Raw genomic sequence first — 23,213 nt, forward strand, 5'->3', positions numbered from 1 at the left:
AAGGAAGGAAAGAGGAGTGTTGATGTGGAACTGATTGTTCTTGCTGGGTAGAAAGTGAAGATGAAACTGAGAAGAGACCCAAGGCAGTGGTTTGCCCCTGGGATAAGAGAGATGCTAACAGCTTATACAGTAGCAATTGGGAGTATCCAAAAATATTGTCATTTCCACATTGGAGAACTCCTCCCTTCTCCAGTGCTGCTCTTGGGAGTCACTGTCATCCCTTAACTTTAATTGGAAAATGCCAATCTGAGTGAACGTGCTGCTTTTAACCTTCTCTACGCTTGGATGAAAAGCATTTAGAGCTGGAAGCCGGCGTTACTGTCTGACTGGAGGAGGCTTCACTGAGAGGAAAGGCTCTTTTCTGAAGGCAGGACTTGAGAAATACGCTGGCTTTTATTTTTGTTTTTATTTCTTTCAGTCTTTGCATCACTAGGGGCTGTCTGGGAGGGAGGAACCGTTTACGCTTTTCACGTTTGTCATCTGGGAGGCTTAAAAGGAGAGGGGATTACTCGGGAGAATTTTGCTTGCAAGGATGGCTGTCAGTGGGACAGAGCTCCCGTCCGAGAGGGTGTGGTGGCTTCTGTGGCTTTGTATTAATCACCACCACCCCCAGGAGGCAGGGTTAAGGACGGCAAACCTCAGCCTTGTGTGGTCTGACAGCTGAATGACATGGAGCCGAGATGGTCTCCTGATCTTCTGTCTGAATGGAGTAGGGCGGCCGATGGTTTCAGTTTAGATACCCTAAGCAGTGAAATGTGCATCCACAAACCGACACACACAAATTCTGCTTGAATTGCTTTGCATCTCCACATCCAGCTTGGAATGAGCTTAATTTGTTTCCAGCAAGAACACGAAATTCCTGCTGAACCACATCGTGCAGAACTCAGAGCCACGCGTTGACGCGGCGTTGGTTGGGAACACGAAGAGTTGGAAGAGCATGGTGGGAAATCACAGCAACCAATGCCTGTTGGCAACCAGCAGCCAAACCTGAGTCCTCTGTGAGCACAAGGCTCTGCAATTATAGCTGCTTTCCCGGGTCAGGAAACGAATGCTGTGACTGCTGTATTCCTGTGTGTGATATTTATGACACACAATGTTATCTTTGTAATTGTTACGTCTGCTTTTATGTAGTGCAATTAGGGTGGAGCTGAGGTTAATGCTAGTGTTAATCGTTTTCGTGTTCCTAATTTAGACTCCAAATGCTTTCCTTCAGCAGCGATTGAGTAACAAAAATTATTCATGCTATTGTCCTGCTGTCACATCTGTGATGTGGGGAGATGGCAGCCAAAATCACCCTGATCCTGGATTTGCCCACTGAAAAGATTCTCCGTGTGAGCTCTGGAGTGTTCTCCTGCTTGAACCATGCTGGGAAGTCCTCTGGGTCTTAATAGATGGAGCTGCTGTGAAACCAAGCCCTGTGCTTCAAGAGGCATCCATCTGGACGGGCTTCAACCCAGCTGAATTTTTGCTGAGGCACAGGAACTATTTATGATAGAGTGGTTCAGAGAAACTCACCTCTGATGTGAGGTTACTGGTGTCCTCAGCTTCCTAATGAGTTGAAATACATATTTTTGTACCAATTTAAAGTTAAAATCATACTGAGGACCAATCAGCTTGTATTTCTATCAACAGCAATTTTGCAGCTATCTTCTTTGACTGGTTGCAAAAGAAACGCACGCAGACATTTTGCTGGTGGTCAAACTTTGTTTTTTTTACATTGTGCTCTGTTCACAAACGAAAGACTTCTTTGCTGAGGACCATTTGCTTTTCCTGCAACCAAACCAAAGGGCGTGAATGGCTGTGCTCATGGAGCACCAGAGAGTTGGCTGAGTTATGAAAGAAACAACTTCTAAGAGAGCTCTTCATTTTGTGCTTCCTCAGCTCAGGGCTCCAAGCCTTTCACAAAACAGAGATGCGTCCCATGGGGCCAAAGTCATCCTGGGGTGGTGGTTTGAATGACTTAAGTGTCTTTTTTTGGTCTGATTTGTGACTTGTTTTAATTTATTGCCTCCTCTGTAAACCACAGATATGTTTGTCATTTGCAATTACATGGTAGGGGAAAAAAGAAAAGAAAAGAAGAAAAAAAGCTTTATTTGGATTTGAATTTTTAATTCATTCTTTCTCCTTGCCTTGGCATTTGGTGCAGTGAATTCTTTTCATGAGAGAGCTAGATTGAAATAGTTGCTCAAATGGGCACGTGAGAGGCAGAGGTGATGAATTTTATGCCTTTGTTGAGATTGATTCAAGGGATGTTTAGACGTTGTGTTTAGGGATATGGTTTAGTGAGAACTATTTGTGATAGGTGGACGGTTGGACTGGATGATCTTGTAGGTCTTTTCCAACCTTGGTGATTCAATGATTCTAATGCAGTTTTCAAGCAAGTCCATGTTGCATTGAGTATTTTAAAATTGTACCTTTTTTTTTTAACCCCATAAATCCTTCTCCTATTTTATTTTCGTTTTTACATCTTAAATTTAACCTACAAGAGCTGAACTTTGGGTTCTCTTTCCCAAAGCTGCAACTGCAGTAGGCATAGTGCATCCAAAGCCCAATGTATCCACTCTACACCTAGTATGGTACCTGGTGGTGGGTTCACCAAATGCACGTAGAACAAGACTTCTTGTTTTGTTGTTCTAATGCAACTTTAAAATCCCTACATTGGAATTCCCATGCCTGTGTCACAATTTTTCTGCTTTACTTAACCAAATCTGATAGATTTGGTCTCAAAAGGAGTGGTTGGTTACTGGTACTGACTGCCCAAGAAAATGTTGGGGTCACCATCTTGGAGGTGTTAAGAACAGTGGAGATGTGGCACTGAGGGACATGGTTAGTGGGCATGGTGGGATGGGTTGGGGTTGGACTTGGTGATCTTTGAGGCCTTCTTCAGCCTTTACAAGTCTATGATTATATGTTTGTTTTTTAAGCAGAGAGAAAATTGTGGTACAAATCCAAGTTGATATTTTAGTGACAAAATACTTCAAACAGATTCAGCGAGTGAGCTTTCACGTTGCAATTGATCAGTCTTTCACCAGGGCAGGGAGCAGAGCATTATGGTGGCTCTGTAAGGTTATTCGATGTCCAAAGAAGGTGCAACCTGCCACCTTCCCCAAAAGTTTTATTTTGTAGAACTCGTTTTGATGACTTTCAGCTGCAGCGTTGGTTTGGCAATGATTTCAAGGAGATGCAGTGTTGGGGTGCCAGCCCCCATTGGGACCACGGCCACAGTGCTTGTAGTAATTGAGCTGCAAACAGTGGGAAAAGTGGGGCTGGTCATGAATATTTTATTCACCTTTAAGAATGTAGTACTGCGATTGCTTTCCTAGAGTTTGTGCAAAAATAATGCGTGCCAACATTAACCACAGTGGAAATGGGAGAGGGTTTAGTGGGAGAAAACCAAGTTCTCTCTAGGCCATTATTATAGGAGCTTAATAATATTTTTATTAGGAAAAACATTGCTTGGGTTTCCTTATGTTTTCTATGTTGCTGTCATCTGGAGCTGTTTGGGCTGGGCTGTGCACATAGCATGCCTTAAAACCCTTCTGCCTTATGCATGGTGCAGCCTGAGCTGGTGGGTGGCAACCAGCCCACAGCAGGGGTTGGAACTGTATGGGCTTCAAGGTCCCTTCCAACCCAACCGTTCTGTGATTCTACAACTCTGTGAAGCTGTCGGTGCTTCTGATGCCCTTAGATGTTCTCATCCTCTGAAGTTTAAAGGGTTCCGTGCTGTGTTTAGTGAAGGACTTAAGGACTGAAATCTGCAGGTCTCTTGGCAGTGCTGGCTTTCCGGTAGGAACATAGTTAATCATCGTGATGCATCGAAAGGAATAGTAAAAGCCTTTGCTCATAAAATAGGAGTGAAAAATAAATCAAGTTGATTTATGCAACAGCGTGATGGTATTGCTGGAAAAAACCCATGCAGACCTCAAAGATAATGGGAGCCGCACTCGCTTATATTTAAACAAACTTTGCCATTGCCTTTTTTTTTATCAGATAGGGAGAATTGCGTGGGAAGAAATAATGGTAGAATCTATCCTCCTCTATCAAGAAATCCTTTAATAGGTTTCACCAAATATTTTCACAGTGAATTGAGATTGCAGAGGAGATAACATGATAGGGCTTAAAAAATACCCCGAGGTCTCCATGTGAGGAATGGCAAATGCGGTGTTATCAGGGAGATGAGGTGATACGTGCAGGATTAATGCCGGCCTGTTTGCTTATGGGAAGCAGAGCCATGAGAAGGAAGAGGTGGGGATGCCAACACTGGGAGGAGCGTTGGTGCACGGTAGTGAGAAGCTGCTTCCTGAGCAGTGAAGGGATGGATTCCGTAGGCACTTCAGGTTGGGGTCGTATGGGAGGCTGTGGATGCTGCATCCCTGCAAGCATTCAAGGCCAGGCTGGATGTGGCTCTGGGCAGCCTGGTCTGGTGGTTGGCGACCCTGCACATGGGAGGGGGGTTGAAACCAGATGATCACTGTGGTCCTTTTCAACCCAGGCTGTTCTGTGATTCTATGGGAGCACCGTCCTTCCTATTGCTGATTGCATTCCTCTTTTTGTTGGGTGATATTTATTGTTTCACTTGGCTTATAACTTCCTTGTCGGCGCACGGGGGTGTGGGAGGGGGAAGGAAGTGACAACTTGCTTTCTTTGCAGGATGGTTTGAAGATCTGCAGATGAAAGGCTTGATGCAAGAGCCAGGTGTTAGTGGAAGTGATAGAAATAAATGCACTTTCAGAAGCAATTCTTGCAGGTACAGCAGGTGAAGTAACCTGAAACGCAGCACTCGGGGTGCGGCAGAGGAGCGCTCAGGAAGATTGCAGCCCATCCAGTTTTGCTTTGTAACGTTATGCACCATGGAGAAGAGCCTGGTGCTTTTCTCTTTGGGGTTTGCAGTGGTCGTGCAGCGTTCCTGAGCTCTTGTTCCTCGAGAGGAATGGTGGGAGCTGCAGGTTTGCTTTGTTTGCACAATCACAAAGCCCTGCTTCCCCTGTAGCGCAGCAGGAAGCGGGCTGCTTGGTGGCAGGGCCAGCCCTGTTTTCTCGACAGCGCTCTGACAAAGCCGTGTCCACACCGAGCCCTGCTGGGAAGGGCTCCATCACCCCTAAGCACTCCCGAATCCCTCCCAAAGCAAGCCAAAGCTTTCTTACCTCACCCCGAGCCTTGTTTTTTCCCCACTATGCCAAAATAATAATCGAAAAAAAACACAAAAACTCAGCCCTTTTCTGCTTCTTTCAGTACTGTTATATAAAATGTGGTTGTCACACCCACCAGCTTCCTTTTCAGTTCTGCCCAACTCAGCGTTGCTGAGCTCGGGGTGCCTTCAATAAAGCATTTTGTGCTGGGACGTGGCAGCGACAGGCTTTCCTACTGACACGACCAGACTCTCAATGTGACATTCAGGGCTTTAAAACACGGCAAACAGCTTTCCGACAATAGCTGGTGTTGTTCAAAGAGCGGCATAAATAATCAAGAGGATTTTTTTTTTCATTTTGGTGATGAGAATGAAATGGCTGCAGGCTTTGCCTGCAGGGCAGCAGCCTGTTTGCATTGACAGCGCTGCAAGAGTGATATTTCATGGAGGGGAATGTGAGAATCATAGAATCATAGAATGGGTTGGTTTGGAAGGGACCTCAAGGATCACCAAGCTTCAATCCCCTGCCACATGCAGGGCCACCAACCTCTGTATCTGATACTAGACAAGGCTGCCCAGGACCCCATCCAACCTGACCTTGAACATTTCCAGAGATGGGGCATCCATAGCCTCTCTGGGCAGCTGTTCCAGCACCTTAATACTCTCATAGGAAAGAAAAAGGCTAAAATCAAAAGGAGGGGACTTCATGTCATGATCTGGATGGTGCTGGGGTGTCTCTTAGATTATGGAACTAAATTTTTGTGTGTTTATAGCATCACGGGCTGGCTTTATGGCATAAGCTGTAACTGATCACTGGATGCTTGGAAAGGTAGGGTCATTGGGCAGTGGGCTTGGTGGCTGTGAGTAGATGGTTAGACTAGATGATCTCTGTAGTCTTTGACTCTAGAACAGGTAAGACTGTTAGTGGCCACCTCTGGAGGTCTCTAACCAACCTCCTTAGGGCAGGATCGTGTTGCTCAGGACTTTATCCGTTTGGGTCCTGAAAACCTCCAAGGATGGAGGTTGTACAGCATTTCTGGGCAACCTGTTTTCTTCCTTCACCAAACTAGTGTTGGTAAGGTTTCTCCCTGTAGTTTCAGCATCTCTTGTTTCTGAATAGGGCAGGAACCCCAGGGACAGAGGGCACAGACAAGGCAGAGACACTGAATGCTACCTTCATTTTTCACTGCCAAGGCCAGTCCTCAGGAATCCATGGTCTCCTAGGCCAGAAAGTGTAGAAAGAGGAGGACTTTCTTTAGTCAAAGAGGATCAGATTAGAGGTCATTTAGGGAAACTTGGCATCCACAAACCCATGGACCCCAATAGGAGCTGGTGAACACCATTGCTGGGTCTCTCCATTATCTTGGAAGGGTCATGGAGTACAGGAGACGTGCCTGAGGACTGGAAGAAAGGCAGAGACACCTCGGTCTTCAAGAAAGGGCCAGAAGGAAGACCTGGGGAACTACAAGCCAGTCAGCCTCACCTCCATCCCTGGAGAGGTGATGGAACAGCTCATGCTGGAAGCCATCTCTAAGCATGTGGAGGAGAAGAGGGTGATCAGGACTAGTCAGCATGGATTGACCACAGCGAAATCACACTTAACCAATCTGATAGCCCTCTGTGTGAAGACAACGAAAAACATTTTTCTAAGACTTCCTTTCTTCCAATCGTGCCATGCATTCCTGTTGATGCTCATAACAGTGGTACGATGCTGCTGCTATGTTGCCAGCATCCTCTGTCAGTGAGGCATTTCTTGGTGCTGTGCCCTGAGTGGGGGGCAGAGAATTGCTGCTTTTATTCTTTCCTTTCCAACACGATTTGGAGTATTTTAACACAACGTGGAGTATTTTAACACGATTTGGAGTGTTTTAACACAATTTGGAGTATTTTTCTGTTCTTCCTTGTAATTTATTAAAAAAAAATCAAGAACATCAACATTAGAGCAGCTGATTTCTTGGTAATTTCTCCAATATTATGGCTATGACAAACTATAATACATTCATTTTGCATACTGAATTTGTTTGCTGAGGAAAGAGCATTTGTGCTTTGTTTCGACTCAAATCAACTCCAGCCTCATCTATTGAAATTACTTCTTCCTCCAAACAGACTTAAATACTTAGAGAAAGAGAAACCACTCCAGAATGAAGCTTAAACTGGAAAGGGAGTGCACGGTGGCTGCGGCCGTGCCACACTCGGCCCGGTGCGTGCCGTGGGTACAAATGAGGCTGGTGGTTTTGTCCTGCTGATGGATTAGGCACAGTTGCTACTGGTTACCTACACAGCTTATGTCTGCAGGGCTCTGCTTTTCAGCTTTCCCTCCCCGAAAGCATTGCTGGGGCTGGGAACTGGATGGGGTGCCGCCGAGAGCTTCCACTTTGTGCTCATCCCTTAATGTCACGTATGGGGCACTTCTGCAGTTACACACCCCAAGAGCATCCAGGGAAGGGTCAGGCTGGGTATTAGGAAATGGTTCTGCTCCAGAGGGCAGTGGGCACAGAACAGGCTGCCCACCCTAAACTGCTGGAGCTCAGGGAGCATTGGGGCACTGCTCTCAGCCATGGGGTTTGGATTTGGGGTGGTGCTGTGTGGAGCTGGGGGTTGGACTCAGTGATCCTTGCGGATAGGAAAGGGGAGGATGACACCCACCACCTGTTGTCCCAGTGTTCAGGTTGGTTCCCCCTTGAAAACAGCCCAAATTGGGTTGGGCTGGAACCCAACTTGGACATGGAAGCTCCTGCATCCCACCCCCAATTTCTGATAAAAGCAGTGTTGATGACCCGACTCCAGCCTTTCCATATGATGAGCTGGGGAGATGCACTCAGCTTTTATCCATCCTGCCGGTGTTGTCAGATGAGGTGCTGGGACAGGCTGCCTAGAGAAGCTGTGAGTGCCCCATCCCCAGGGATGCTCAACACCAGGCTGGTTGGACCTGGGGCAGCCTGACCTGGTACCTGATCTAGTGGTTGGCAACCCTACCCACAGCAAGGGGGTTGGAACTGGATGAGCCTTAAGATCCCTTCCAACCTAAGCCATTGTATGATTCCATATGATTTCTTTGTCCTTGAGTGTAGAGCTGGAGAGCAAGCACCACTCCCTTGCTTTGCTCTATGCAGCCACATGCTCCTCATCCCCCTCTGCTGCCAGAGATATCCACAGCCCTTCCTTGGTGCCGATCTCCGGCTCTGCACTACACTGGGGATCATTTCTTAAGCCATGTTGTGCAATACGGAGCGTGATCCCACATGCATTTTGTGAAAGCAGAAGAGGATTTTGTGTGTTGCACTGGAAAATCAAAGCCGTGTTTGGGGGAACTTGTGGTCTGACGATCCAGTCAGACGAGCTCAGCTTTCCCTGCTATTTAAATATACTCTCCCAGAATTATAATAGTGCCTGGCTCCATGACTGTGGTTTAACTCTTTAGGAGTGTGCACTGTTTCCCTGCTACCAACCTATTTTCCTGAAGGCAAAGCCTTCATTCAAATGGACAAGAATGGCAAGAGAAGAGGAGCAGATCAGGGAAAACAATGTGTATTTGTTTGTTAATGCTGCAGGCCAGCAGTGCATCCAGAAAAAGGAACCCGATCTCCTTTTTCCTGTGCTTGGAGCACACCAAGGAGGTGGGAAACGGATTTCTTTTTTCCTTAGGAACATGAGGATTTTGTTGCAGCTGCTGTGGAGCCTGGCAGCCTGGACACATCTATGCACTGGACAAGCTCCTGCCCTTGCAGACGCATCCCACTGCCCAGGCTTGGTGAGCATCTCGTGCCTGGCCATCCATCATATGATCTGCAGAAGCAAATTTCACTTCCGCGGTGACTAATAAATGCAGGGAAAAAAGGGATGATATAGGGGAAAAAAGAAACACATTTAGCCCCGTTCCAGTGCTGCGTCAGGGGAACCTGTTGGTGTTCCTGTTTAATCCTTCACACTCATGCCGCCCACGTGTTCATCTCCAGGAGGGCCTCCAGGTGGGCTTGTGTTATACAGGCTATGGAATTAGGTGGTTGAATGTCTTCTCACCTCTTAAATACACAGCTGCTTGCTTATAGAGATGGCTGCTTGCTCATAGGGATTTTGTTTCAGTTGCTGGTCCTGGCAGCCTGGACACATATATGCACTAGACAAGCTCCTGCTGAGATAACAGAATCATAGAAACATGGAATGGTTTGAGTTGGAAAGGACCTGTGAGATCATCTAGTTCCAACTCCCTGCTATAGGCAGCGACACTGAACAAAACATAGCAGCTAAGATGGGAATGGGGCACCCAGGTGGGGAGGCAGTGGTTTAAGCAGTCCTGGTTGGAGCTTTGCTTTCACTTGGGGGAAGGACATGAGTGAACTTGAGCTGAAAATACCTGATTTTAAATAAAAACAAAGAAACCAACACATCCCAACCATTTAAAGCAGCACTTTGTACTTATAAACAGGGAGTGCTAAGATACAGAGAGGATCTCCAGAGAAGCAAGCTGCTTCTGCAGACCCTGTACCAATGAAACAAAGCAGACACCCCTGAACAAAACCAAGCCCTCCTTCGTTTGGTCGTCTTAAGGCTGCAGGAGTTATGGTGATGGATTACAGTGAAGCCCTGCAGCTGCGTGCAACATCTGGCACCGCCGTTCGGTCGTAGATTTTCCATCCACGGGGAGGTTTTGTCCAGGACTTTTGACTCCAGTTTCCATCTCCAGGCTTAACACCGTGCATCCAAAGGTTAAGGAATTCCCATGGTACGACTCCTCATGTGGCGTTGCAGGGACCTTGCTACCGGCGTGATGAGTCCCATAGGTTTTGTCCTGCTGTCCTGCCAATAGCAGCATCTCTAGCAGAACTCAGAGCTCGTCCAAACAATCTGGTTTGGAGTCTCCAGACTCTAACCCTATATAGGCCCTTTGTAATGTTTCTGTGCCCCCTATAGTGACATGCCTGTTGCTTTCGAACCTGATGCACGTAAAGATTTTGTGCTGTAATTCTCCTGATCCTCAAGTCCATGAAGATCCCACAGATATCCGCAGTATTTGGTCTGTGTGTCTGCTCAAACTGAACGTCACCCGGCCTAAAAACTGCAGCAGAGTGAATCACAGAATCTTTGAGGTTGGAAAAGAGCTCTGAGATCACCAAGTCCAACTTCAACCCATCCCACCATGCCCACTGGCCATGTCCCTCGGTGCCACTTCTCTACTGTTCTTGAACACCTCCAGGGACAGTGACTCCACCACTGTGGAGACAGCGATAGGGCAGCCCCTACCATACTTGTGGTTGTGTTGTTTCAAGGTGGTTATAAGTAAATGTAAGGAAACCCTTTTGTTGGTGGTGCCTTGCTCTGTAAAAAAAGCGGGTGAATTTACTCACTGACTTTGGACAATGAATCTAACTTTGGTTTGTTCGGACAATGAATCTAAAAGTTGAGTCTGATGGTCAAACCCATAGTGAAAATCTTCCATTAACACACTGAGATGGTTGAGTTCAAGTGTCAGGAGTGAAAACCCTTCTTCCTTTGCTGTGGTTTGTTTTATTGTCTAATTTCAACCTTCCTTTCATAGAATCATAGAATCATTGAATGGCCTGGGTTGAAAAGGACCACAATGATCATCTGGTTTTAACCCCCCCTGCTCTGTGCAGGGTCACCAACCACCAGACCAGGCTGCCCAGAGCCACATCCAGCCTGGCCTTGAATGCCTCCAGGGATGGGGCATCCACAGCCTCCTTGGGCAACGTATTCCAGAGCTGCCCAATGGGGAGCCCAGTTTAACGCTGATGATGGGGATGAAAGATCTTGCAGCGCCGAACCCTTTGCCCAGCAAAAGGTGCTGGGGAACGTTTATGGTGGCCATAAAGGACTCATTGCTCTTTGAGCATTGCCGACACGCTGCAGCTCTGAACTTGTGACCCAGAGGAGCAAAGCACAATATCCCATCTACAACAATGCTGTATTTATATCTGAAGCTCAGAAATCCATCTGCGCGGAGGAATGAAGAACATCCTATTGCTGTCTGAAGCTATAACCATTTTTAGAAATCTGGCTGGGGTTTGTTTCTTGCTGCAGCTTCCTGGAGGGCTGCTCTGTGTCCCTGCCCTGGGTTCGTGTGCAAGAGGCTGCAGGAAATCGCCGCTGGAAGAGCTGCATCACATGGGTCTGCCTATAAAACAGAGCTTGGTGCAGCTCGAGGGGCTGGAATGCGGGGATAGGAGGCACAGATGTCAGTTTTGTTTGCTCCAAAACCTGGATGGCACCAAAGTCAGGAGCTGTGCCACCATCCCCCTTGCAGTCCATGTCCTCATTGTGCTGATGTCATCCCGAGCTGCTCCCAGTCAACCTGGAGCGTGGGTATGTAGGGAGGATGACTGAGTCATGTGTTGTTTTTTCTTTTTTTTTTTTCCCTTGGTAAGTATTTATATTCGTTAAGGAAGTCTAAAGAGGAAGAGGAATTAAAAGGTTGCAAATGTTTTCCTGGGGCTGGACATGGGACCTTAGCTACTGTAACCCCTTGCATGATGCGCTCATCAGCTCTCACACCCATGGCACAGAGCTCAGGGGTACTGTGCCATTCCCAAATGCATTCAGGTAAGGTCACAATTCCTGTGCAACCCTACTAACAGCCAAATGTCACCCAGATCGGTCTGTGTGCCCATCAGGAGCCCTGAGCAGCCTGATGCAGTGGTTGGCAGCCCTGCCCATGGCAGGAGTATGGAACTGCATGATCTCCAAGGTCCCTTCCAACCCAAGAAAATGCGAGGGAACAATTCCTGTGTGCACACACAGATACGGCAAGGGAAGGAAAGCAGGGATGTTTGCCAAGGGAAACGATTTGTTAGGCAGAGTGTTTTCTTTACAGCTTTCTTTCACCCCTCATTCAGGGTACGTCAGTGAGTTTTGGAGGTTGAAACCTTTCTGTTTTATCTCTGGGTGTGTCGCTGCTGCAGACTCTTATCAGGTGTGTGGCGGTGAGCTAAGCCCTTCCAACAAAACCCTTGCACATAGGCTGGTGTGCTGCATGCTGGGTTAATGTGTTTGGTCAGGGCTTGGTGTCTGCACCATTTTATTGCAGGATGGAAATCCCAGGACAGCTGAGGACAGCTGAATGGAGGATAGAAATGCAAGCGAGTATGTATGGGAGCGCTGGCACCAAAGCTAAGTGTTAGCTGCCTTGCTTAGGAGCATAGTAAAGATTTACCTTCTGCAAGCTGCCAGCTTGTTCAGTTGTCAGGGAGGAAGCCAGATGCTTGCTTTCCTCTCGCCTGCTTGTTTAGCTTTGACATGCTTTTTGCTCAGATGAAAGGAGAAACATCAACAGGCGAAGCTGCAAGGAGCGCTGGTGCTTGCTGCTGTCATACCTGCGTGGGGGTACTTCCAGTGCAGTGAATGTGCAGGTATAGTAAATATACCTTCTTTTTTTTGTTTAACAAGGAAGAAGATAACAATTGGATGCTGTCCCGTTTCAGAGCAGCAATTGTTTGCCAGACTTGAATTACAGGAATTGCCACAGTGAGTCGGAGCAGCGGCTCGTGCCATTAACTGGCTGCGTGCTCCAAGTTGGGCTCCATTTGAAGCAACTGCAGAAACTGTTCATGGAACTCTTTAGCAAGATCTGTTGTGATAGGATGAGGGGAAATGGTTTCAAACTAGAGGAGGGGAGACTTAGATTGGATAAAAGGAGAAGGTTATTTACAATAAGGGTAGTAAAGCACTGGCACAGATTGCCCAGAAAGGTGGTGGGTACCCCATCCCTGGAGACATCCAAGGTCAGGGTGGATGGTGCTCTGGGCACTGATGGAGCTGTGGGTGTCCCTGTTCATTGCAGGGAGTGGGACCACATGGCCTTGAAGGGTCCCTTCCAACTCAAATCATTCTGTGTTTCTGTGATCCTTCACAGAGAGGCAGAGATGGGTTTGCAATAACTCATTTCTATTCATGCTTCTGGGGTTTCTGTTTAAGAATGGGGAAAAAGAAAACCACAACTCAGCAGGTTGTACTCAGTGGGCACGGTGGGGATGGGTTCATAACTGGACTTCATCTTAGTGGTCTTTTCCAACCTTAATGCCTCTATGATTCTGTGTATGGAGTGCCCCCAGTTTTGGCATGCCGACCCCCATCCTTTGAGTATTTCCAACCTTCGAGGCAGCCCTCGATTCCACTTCCCAGTGCCGCCTCATTTCTATTCCTACTTCTTTTGCCTTGGGTTGCTTTTGGTTTGCTGTGTCTGACTGTGCACAGCAGCAATGGTCACTTTGATCATCAGTCCTCCAGGTGCCTCCACAGGATTTTGTGCTGTTTGCAGCCCGCGGGGTCCTGGGGGAATGCCCTGCCTCCCTGCCGCAGACGTGCAGCTTCTGGGTGCTCCGGAGAAACATCTTTTGATATTTATAATATCAAAGGGGCAAAGAAATGCAAGAGTGCAACAACACTGAGGCTGAGGGCGTTGAGCAACCTTTCACCTGGGCTGTGTTGGTTTTTAAGCATTGCTGTTCTCTGAAAATCCATCATTTTTTTTTTCTACTTTGTGTTCTACAGAGCGCATTGTATTTGCTCTCACCTGCGGTGTGATAAGTGTTACCATATGCTTTGCCCAAACTTGATTATTTTTAGGGTTTTTTTAAGCACTTCTAGTGGTAGCTTAGTGCTCAGTGCTCTTCTGCAGTGTGTTTTTGAGCCAGGCAGAGTGCCAGCACGTCTGTCGGAGGAAATACTCCTGGCTGGATCCTGGAGAATAGGAGCTCGAATTCCCTCTGAAGTGAGAGAGCTCGATTCCCACAGGTAGGATTTTTCATCGTAATGATCCCATTTGGCAGCTAAATTAGTAACTGGTTTAGGTATGAAAATTGAAAGGCTTTGGGAGCTCCCCTGGTACCAGCAGGGAGGAGCAGAACCCACAGCCCTGCAGAGGATCGTATCCTGCTGAGGATGGCTTGGATCTGTATGGTAGGTTTGATAAAACAGAGAAGATTTGAGTCTCCTACCCTTTATTTTTCTTGCGTTCACATCAGCGTTTGCACCCAGGTGGTTTATTTTTCTGGCAGCTTCTCCCTGCCTCCATCCATAGATCGCTGCTTCATGCATCACAAGGAGGATAGGGTGAAATCTTTAGGAAGGAGAATTTCCGACAGAGGAAATGCAGAGTGGCAGCAATCCCCACGGGTCTCCTCACCCCTTCTCCTCACCATTTGGGTTAGCTTTGGGGAGGTGTCCCTGGTGGATTGGAGAAAGCCATCCTCTTCCTCCAGCTCACTTGTGGCTCCGTCCTGGGGGATCATGGCAGACTGCAAACACGCTGAACACAATCCTACAGTCTAAATCTAACGACACAGACTGATTTATGCTCAAATTGTCCTAATTTATGTGTGTTGATACATATGATTACACCAAGCACGGGGAGAACTGTGTCCTGTTTCAACATGGGCGTAAAGCTGCCTGCACCACAGATCTAATGTCAGTCTTTGTGTTGCATTGCCCCCAAAGCTCCAGCAGCACAGAGGGGTGTGCAGCAGGAGTAACCCGCAGCAGGAGGCAGGAGAAGAAAAGATTCCTGTGCTCAGATTTGTATGGATTAAAGGCAGCTTTAATTTCCCTTGGAACACTTGGCTTTCAGGTGGATTACGCGGGCGGTGGGATTTGGGCTGTCTAGCCAGCTAATGCCTGGCTTACTGCTACTTTAATTATTTTAATAAGAGACAGAGCAGCTCGATAACTGTAGGCCACTTTTGTCAACCCCGTATGAGTGGGGAGCAAATCTTAAGCATTTCAGCATGCGACATTATTTGGCATTAATGTTCTTGAATAACAAACCTGCTGTTGTCGTCTGAAGTTTGGATATTAGGAGACATTTCTTCTCTGAAAGCAGTCAGGCACTGGCACAGCTGCCCAGAGAGTGGTGCAATCACCATCCCTGGAGGTGCTCCAGAGCCATGGAGATGTGGCACTGAGGGATGTGGTCAGTGGGCATGGTGGGATGGGTTAGGTTTGGATTTGAGGATCTTAGAGCTCTTGTCCAACCTTCATGATTCTCTGGTTCTAACTCTCAAAGCACTTTCTAACTGGGCTTCTTCCTGAGCTTGTATTCCTCTTTTCGTAAAAGAAATGACATCAGACAGTAAAATTATTCCATAATGATGAGGATAGTCCGGCACAGAAATGGCCAACTTGAGTGAAGCTTTAGTTTTGGATCCCTCTTATCTCCCATAGCTTCCTTCCAACCACAGTATTCAGTGATCCACGATTCTATAGGCATGGCTGAACTCTGCTGACACACCAGGCATTGTCAGTCATTGGACCTCCTGTTGGACCATCCCCTCAGGTTTGGAGCCTGCAAGTGAGCTGGCAAGCGCGCAGCACTTCATCTTCCACTTATCTGTTTAAGAAAGCATGCAACCCATTCACCTGCTTCTTAGCAGTAAAACTCATTTTTCATTGAATCTAAACAAAATATAAAAAGATGAGAATCATATTGTCCCTCTACCAGCTCAGGCTGCCCAGGGCTGCATCCATGGCCTTAAGCACCTGCAGGGATGGGGCAACCACAGCTCTCTGGACATCAGTGCCAGAGCCTCACCACCCTCCAAGTGAAACATTTCCTCCTAACATCCAACCTAAATCTCCACTCTTTTGGTTTAAAACCATTCCCTCTTGTCCTATCTGCCCCTTTGTAACTGAAGCTCTTTCTCCACCACCTTTGGGTTACTGCATGGGCTGGGTCAGTGTTGGGTTTGCCCATTCTCTGGGTCTTGATGGTTGCAGAAAATGGAATCTCCTTCCTGTAGGCAGCGTATCTTCCTTTCTATTGACAGGCTGTGAGAATGAATAGATATTTACCTGGCTGAATTGTTTGCAACCAAACATGGCAGCCGGGTGCAACCCTGGGTGCAGCCAGGGCTGGGGGAAGCATAGGAGAGTCCCCTCCTCTCAGTTCTGTTATACATTTGCTCTTGGGATATTAGGTTTCTTCTGCGATGACTGTGTGACTGATGTCTAAAATGTGGCTGTAAGATATTCTTGTGAGTATTTGTAACAGGAGATGCTCCTACTGTTATGTATGTGACAGTGCATGTCTGTGCTGCGCTCTTTACCTGTCAGAAGGAGAGGGTGTGTGAGTCACAGCCATCTGAACACACAGCCTGCTCTAAAACCCACTCAGATGCGTTGCATTGACTTTGATAAGCATTTGGATTGTGGCCCTCCATGCAACATCTTCAGACTTCTCATGCCCTCCTCAGTCATGTGCGAGGCTGTATTTGCATCACAGAATCATTTGAGTTGGAGAGGACCTTTAAAGGTCATCTGGTCTGACGTCCCTGCAATGAACAGGGGCATGTGCACCTCTCCTATGAAGAAACGTTGAGGGAACTGGGCTTTTTCAGCTTGCAGAAAAGAAGGCTCTGGGGAGACCTCATTGTGGCCTTCCAATATTTGAAGGGAGCATATAAACAGAAGGGGGAATGGCTGTTTACAAGGGTGGATAGTGATATGACAAGGGGGAATGGTTTTAAACTGAGACAGGGGAGGTTTAGGTTAGATATTAGGAGGAAGTTTTCCACTCAGAGGGTGGTGACGCACTGGAACAGGTTGCCCAAGGAGGTTGTGGATGCCCCATCCCTGGAGGCATTCAAGGCCAGGCTGGATGTGGCTCTGGGCAGCCTGGTCTGGTGGTTGGCGACCCTGCACATCGCAGGGGGGTTGAAACCAGATGGTCATTGTGGTCCTTTTCAACCCAGGCCATTCTATGATTCTATGTGCAGTGCAATCTGGGTGCTCAGATCATGGCATCTTCGAAAGATGAATAAGTTGTCTATGCAAATATCGATAGCAACATTGCACACTGAGTGGTTCAACAAGAGCAAGTGTAGAGTCTTGCCCTCAGGGAGGAATAACCACATACACCAGTACAGGATGGGGGCTGACCTGCTGGAGAGGAACTCTGTGGAGAAGGACCTGGGGGTCCTGACAGACAGCAGGTTGGCCATGAGCCAGCAGTGTGCCCTGGTGGCCAAGAAGGCCAATGGCATCCTGCGGTGCATTACAAAGAGCGTGGCCAGCAGGGTGAGGGAGGTGATCCTCCCCCTCTGCTCTGCCCCAGTGAGGCTACATTTAGATACTGAGTCCAGTTCTGGGCTTCCCAGTTCCAAAAAGACAGGGATCTCCTAGAAGGAGTCCAGCGGAGGGCCACCAAGATGATGAAGGGCCTGGAGCATCTCCTGTATGAGGAAGGGCTGAGTGAGCTGGATCTGTTCAGCCTGGGGAGGAGAAGACTGAGAGGGGATCTGATAAACGTTTATAAAGATCTAAAGGGAGGTGAGAAGCAAATGGATGAGGTCAGGCTCTTCTTGGTGGTGTGTAGCGATAGGACGAGGAGCAATGGCCTAAAACTTGAACATAGGAAGCTCTGCACTGACATGTGGAAGAACTTCTTTACGGTCAGGGTGACGGAGCACTGGCACAGGCTGCCCAGAGAGGTTGGGGAGTCTCCTATGGAGATATTCAAGACCCGGCTGGATGCCGACCTGTGCGATCCATTGTAGGGAACTGCTTTAGCAGGGGGTGGAACTCAGCGGTCTCTTGAGATCTTTCAACCCCTGTGATTGATTCTGTGATTCTCTAATTAGAGTCAGCATGATCGCCTGCTTTCATTGCTTTGAAAGTCCTGGTTCTATTACACTCAAAAAAGAAAACAGATTTTTTTTTTTATTCTGTAGAGTTAAAAAGCATTCTGTGTGCCCATCAGATTGAAGTGTTGAGACTTGTCTGATGGAGCCAACCCTTGAGGCAGGTGAGGAGCAGCAAAGAGATCACCCAGGGCTTATGCTGAGCTCCCCGGCTCCTTGGCATCAGGTGGCCTGAGAGGCTGAGAGATGTCAGTATGTGGAGAAAAAAGTCATTCATTTAGTTAAATATATTCAACTCCAATTTTAGAATTGCTTCGGGTCTCTCATTTTGTACTTTGTAACGTCAGCTCACAGAGTGAGATTGGGGAAAGGAGGGCTTGGTCCTGCAAGGAGCCTGCTGCTGCGTCAGAGCTGATGTAGGGCAGCAAACAGAGGTAGAGAGCCTTTGGGCTGCACTGACCCCATAATCTGTGTCTGGGGACGCTTGGATTTGGGAAGCCCATGGGTACATGGCTGCCAGAAGTCATGGTGATGGATGCGCCTCTTACCTTGGGGTGGGAAAAGATGAACATACTCTGCACCTCCTCGTGCTCAAGGTTCCTCCTTCTGTCCCCAGATGTGTCTCTAGCTCAGCCAGTAATGAAAAATGTCACTCTGCATATAGATAAAACAAAGTGAAATCACCTTGCTGGCAATGGTAGTAATTTTGTTGTGCAAAGATCTTGCTGAATTGTAACTGTTTGGTATTGAAAGCTTGGTGTTTCTGTTTTGTTTGCAGGGGCACCACTGGAAGAACCTTTATGGGCTCCTAATGACATGCAGGTGGACGATTTGCTTAGGAAAATTAAGGTAAGAAGAAGCGTTATTAATTTTGGCATCATGGAATGCTCTGTCTCCCTGAAATAAAATGGAGCTTACTGGTGGCAGACCAGTCATCATTCTATTTTAGGGCTCGGCACACAACGACGGCAATTTGGAGTGGCATTAAGGCAATAGCTTGTTGTTTTAGAGCAAAGTATCCCTTTAAACACAGAGGGAAGGGAAATCTTATTTAAGAATTACCTGGGAACACAGCTAAGTGGAAAAAATCCGACTTCCTCTCCCAAAGGATAATAAGGTCTCTGTTGGTGTAGCATTGGAAGGGGCATGACTCCTGTTTGGGAGCACTCAGCACAGGGATTTTTTTGTTCTGCTGAAGCCCAGTGGTTGGGTTGGAATTCAGGTTCTAACTTCCCATCTTGAATAAAAAAAAAACAAACAAACACAGAAACCCTACAAATATGTTTTATTAGTTTATTTTCACCATCTTGAGCTTCTGCGGAAAGCTGGTCGGTCTCCAGATGTGGTGAGGGAGTACTCCATTCTTGATTAATGAAATAGAGGAAAATCCCTGATCTTAAAAGTGATGAACTATTGAGCAAAATTGGAAAGCACTGTAGATATGCTCCAGGACCATCTACGCACTCCTGAGCTCTTAAAACATTTCAATTTATGAGCTTGAAAAGGTTCCAGGCTCCAAGTTCCCACCAGCATGGCCAGCCCTCGCTGTGTGCCCATACCCAACGTGTAGCCAAGTTTGGTGAGAGCCTTGATGAGAGCAACGTCATGGGTTGGATGATGCGTTTATGAGGGCTGTAAATGTTTTAAGAAAGTGTTTTGGGTGAATATGAAGCGTGTTAAATCTGTAGTCCTTTCACAGCAGTGTTACCTTATATCATAATTGGGGTTTAAGCTTCTTTTTAGTGCTGTGGAACTGGTGGTTTGCTTGTTTGGTGTTGCTGGGTAGTTTACTGGCAGAGGAGTTGGAGCGAGAGGGGGAAATTCAAGCTGTAACAAGAACAAATTCTTTTAATACAGGTTTATGGATCTCAGATGTATCTGTACTTTTTGTTTGGCTTGTGATAAGATGCACTCCTGTGGAATTTGCTTGGAGCAGGGATTTGCATGAATTATTATTTCTTACAAAATGAACATCTGTGCAAAGCATTCTCCTTGTGTTCTGCAGTACCGGAGCGCCGTGAGAGGGGTTCGGTGCCTGGGTGCAATGGTCAGCAAAAGCCAAGTGCTTGGGGGAAAACAAGATGTAATGGTTGAAACAAAGCTGCTGAAATCAAGGGGAAAACTGCTTCCATACTGGGCGGACTGGGCTGTGTGACAGCATCCTGATGTGTGTGTTTATTTTATGCACTGACCTCTTTCCTTCTCATCCCAGCATGATTTTTAAAAAGCCACATCCCCCGGTTAGGGGGAACCCAGGACAATTATGTTTGACCTCTCTTGGAGTTCAGCTCCATCGCTGGAAGGAACAACTCCATCAATGGCAGGAACTGCTGATTGAAACAGCATGGCCTGAAACACATAGAAGATGGGAGTAAACAGTCATTATAGATGGGCTCTTGATTTGGCACTCAGAGCATGTCATCTGAAGGGTTTTCGGTTCTCTTGGAGAGATCTTTCTATAAATTCCTAATTAAGCACATTAGGTACAGTGTCATCAGTCTGTCTTCCAAATGCAAAAGGCTGATGTTTGGAAGAAACCTCCGAGCTGCAGGCTCAAATTATCCAATATTTAAAATTGTGATGTCTCACGGGAATAGGAAGAGCTACGAAAGAATCACTTGAAGCTGGAGTGACTTAAAACCAGGTTTCATGTACAGAGGTTGGCTTATTATTTTACTCAGAATTCTGAAAACAGGAGGGGAGTCAACTCTGTGAAAGGGTAGATAACAGCAGGACAAGGGGAAATTGTTTTAAGTTGAGGGAGGGAAGATTTAGGTTGGGTGTCAGGGGGAAGTTCTCTACTATGAGAGTGATGAGGTGCTGGAGCAGCTGCCCAGGCCCTGGGCAGCCTGGTCTAGTATTAAATAGGGAAGTTGGTGGCCCTGCCTGTGGCGGGTGGGTTGGAGCTTCATGATCCTTGAGGTCCCTTCTAATTCAAGCCATTCTATGATTCTGTGATTCTGTAAATCCATCACTGAAAATTTGACCAGACTTACTGGTATTAAATAGTTTCCTTGTAATCCTTTATTTTTTTGTTCTGGACAGGATAAAAGGTGGAAAAGTTGGCAGAGGCAGTAGAAAAGATGAACACGTTATGCTGTTCACCTAAAACACTTTGCCTGGCATGTGCTTGTTTTCTCAAAGATTGCTCTTGATAGGGGAAAGTGATGAAAAGAGTTTCTTTGTCTACTGAAGAATTGAAGCTCATGGTGCATGGCTGAGAGCTGAGCCTTCTGGGTGGTGCCTCTGTGCTCCCATCACTCGCTTTGAGAAGAACACAGATGTATGTAGAAAGCAACAGATGTGAGGATGCGGCACTGGGGATGTGGTTTAGTGTTGCACTCAGTGGGTCAGGTTCATGGTTGGGCTTGGTCACCTTGAAGGTCTTTTACAATCTATATGATTCTGTAATTAATGATAGTGCAAGTGGCGTGCTTGTCTTGGCATGAGCTTTTCTGCGTGTTAGAAGCCATGGGTGAGCAGTGTGCTGTTCCGGAGTCCCAACATAAGCTGCTCACCACCTTCAAACCATCCATGCCCTTCCCTGTGCCTCTCCCAGCCGTGTCTGCCAGCATCTTTTGGGAGGTGGGAGCCGAGACGCCATGCCCTGTGGATTTGCACAATAGCTTTAATGCGTGTGGTTTTCTTCTTGCCGTCACCAGCAGCACTGATCGCTGAGCTGATGTTTCCTGCGTTACCCACAATAACTGAAAGATCTTTCCTGAGAGATAATAGTCAGTAATTGTGGTTGGCTCGCCCCTCTGGTATGCGTTCCCTTATTAACTTGAAATTTAATTTGTTGTCAGAGCACGAGCAGGGGAGGCTGTGAAGAGGCACTGTTTGCTGCAGCCATTGGTGGGGACCGAGGAGATTTCCAGGAGCTGAGGGAAGTTAGGGGACGTCTTCACAGCCCTCCTTTGTGTGCTGTGTGATAGTTTGATGTCCTTATGCTGTGTGCCAAACCTGCACCCGGTGCTGGAGGTGAGGTCTTAGCAGCACAGAGCAGAACATGAGTCACTCTTCCCTCGCCTGGTGGCAGTGCTGGGCCTGGTACACCCCAGGGTACGGTTGGCTCCTTTGGCTCCAGGGCACAGTGCTGACTCAGATTCAACTTGCCTCAACCAGAACCCCCAAATCCGTTTCCTCACTCCTCAGGAAGGAGCATTGTGCCATTGTTTTCATTACCTGGCAGCTGTGAGCAAACTGCAGGAGAAGCAAAGGGGAGATGACAAGTCAGGATCCAACCTCGTCCTTCACCCTTCGTGTGTCACATGGCCAAGAGGACCTTCCTTTGTCTTCAAAGCTCTTCACCGTGGTGGCATTTGCACTGGATGATGACCAAGCTGAGAAGAACAGAAATCACAGATCAGCAGTGCTTGTGCTCCTAAGTCCAAAGTAGTTGTGCTCTTTTGCCCAAACAAGCTGTGGGTGCCCCATCCCTGGAGGTGCCAGGATGGATGGAGCTCTGGGCAGCCTGATCTGCTGGGCACTCAGCCCATGGCAGGGTTTGGGGCTGGGTGGGCTTTAAGATCCCTTCCACCCCAACCATTCTATGATTCTAAGTCAAACAGGCTTCTCCACGACCCTTCAGACTTCCACACTGAATTTGACATTGCTGATGCGAGCTGATTTCTGGCCTGTTAGACACCAACAGCACCCAACCATCAGCACTGAACACACATTACCAGCGTTGGGCTGCGGACTAGAATGAGACAGCTGTTTACAGAAGCCGTGCTGGGCTGCATGCTGGGACCTGCTGGCCATACCTGGAGCTGCTGCCTATAAACAAACATCTCTCCTCCCTCTCGCTGCTGACAGCAACCTCCCTGAATAGCAGTTTTTTTTTTTTCCTGGTGGTTTGTTCTGCAAACAGGCTTCCTCCTGCAGGTGTTTAGGAAGACCCAATCTCAATGCTGCCCGCACTCAGGTTGTTCATTTCGCGCAACGATCGGTGCACAGAATGCAACAGCTCTCATGTAATTTTGAGAACGGGCGACTTTCTCATTATTTTCTTCTTGCAATATGACCTTGAAAACATCTGAGCTGCGTGGGACGGGAAGCAGCACCAGGTCGGTGGTTACTCGCCCTTCTGCAGCAGCCACAGCCCAAACTTTTGGGAGGGTTGCAGCTGTCATCTGCATCCTGTATTCAGCTTCTTGGTGGTGTTTCTTGCTGAGTTTTGAGGGTTTTCTCAACATTATGCGGGCACTGAGGTCAAGCAACAGTAATTACAGTCAAACACAGTTAGATGCAACTGAATCTGGAGTATTTTTTTTCATGTCACTGGCTTCAGACACATTTCTGTTTTGATTGTATTGGTTCCATGAAAGGAATGAGTTGATCTGTGTCTCCTTGAAAAGAATATATCCTTCACAGCAAGCAGAGAATGCGGTGGGTGATTAAAATGATCTTTTTCTGAGCAAATTACGCTGATTTAGCTTCAGCAAAACCTGCACTCCTCCAGTTGCTTGATATTGTGTAACAGAGGTGAGCACACA

The 23,213-nt window shown here is 47.3% G+C and overlaps 1 protein-coding gene across 4 annotated transcripts in view; it reads left to right on the top strand.

Annotated features, from left to right (window-relative positions):
• PTPRA (protein tyrosine phosphatase, receptor type A) overlaps positions 1-23,213 on the top strand; it is a 98,014-nt gene that overhangs the window by 26,057 nt on the left and 48,744 nt on the right. For 3 of the 4 annotated variants that reach the window (XM_046939922.1, XM_015286026.4, NM_205154.4), the window contains one exon: positions 18,494-18,564. Coding sequence is in view for 2 of the 4 variants with exons in the window: in XM_015286026.4 (XP_015141512.1) it covers positions 18,532-18,564 (33 nt within the window). In the remaining 2 variants the exon portion in view is untranslated. Of the gene's footprint in view, positions 1-12,191; positions 12,493-18,493; positions 18,565-23,213 lie in introns of those variants that run through there. The other variant, XM_040698741.2, reaches the window with a different exon arrangement.

This window comes from Gallus gallus, chromosome 4, assembly GCF_016699485.2.
Source record: "Gallus gallus isolate bGalGal1 chromosome 4, bGalGal1.mat.broiler.GRCg7b, whole genome shotgun sequence".
NCBI classification, from domain to species: Eukaryota; Metazoa; Chordata; class Aves; order Galliformes; family Phasianidae; genus Gallus; species Gallus gallus.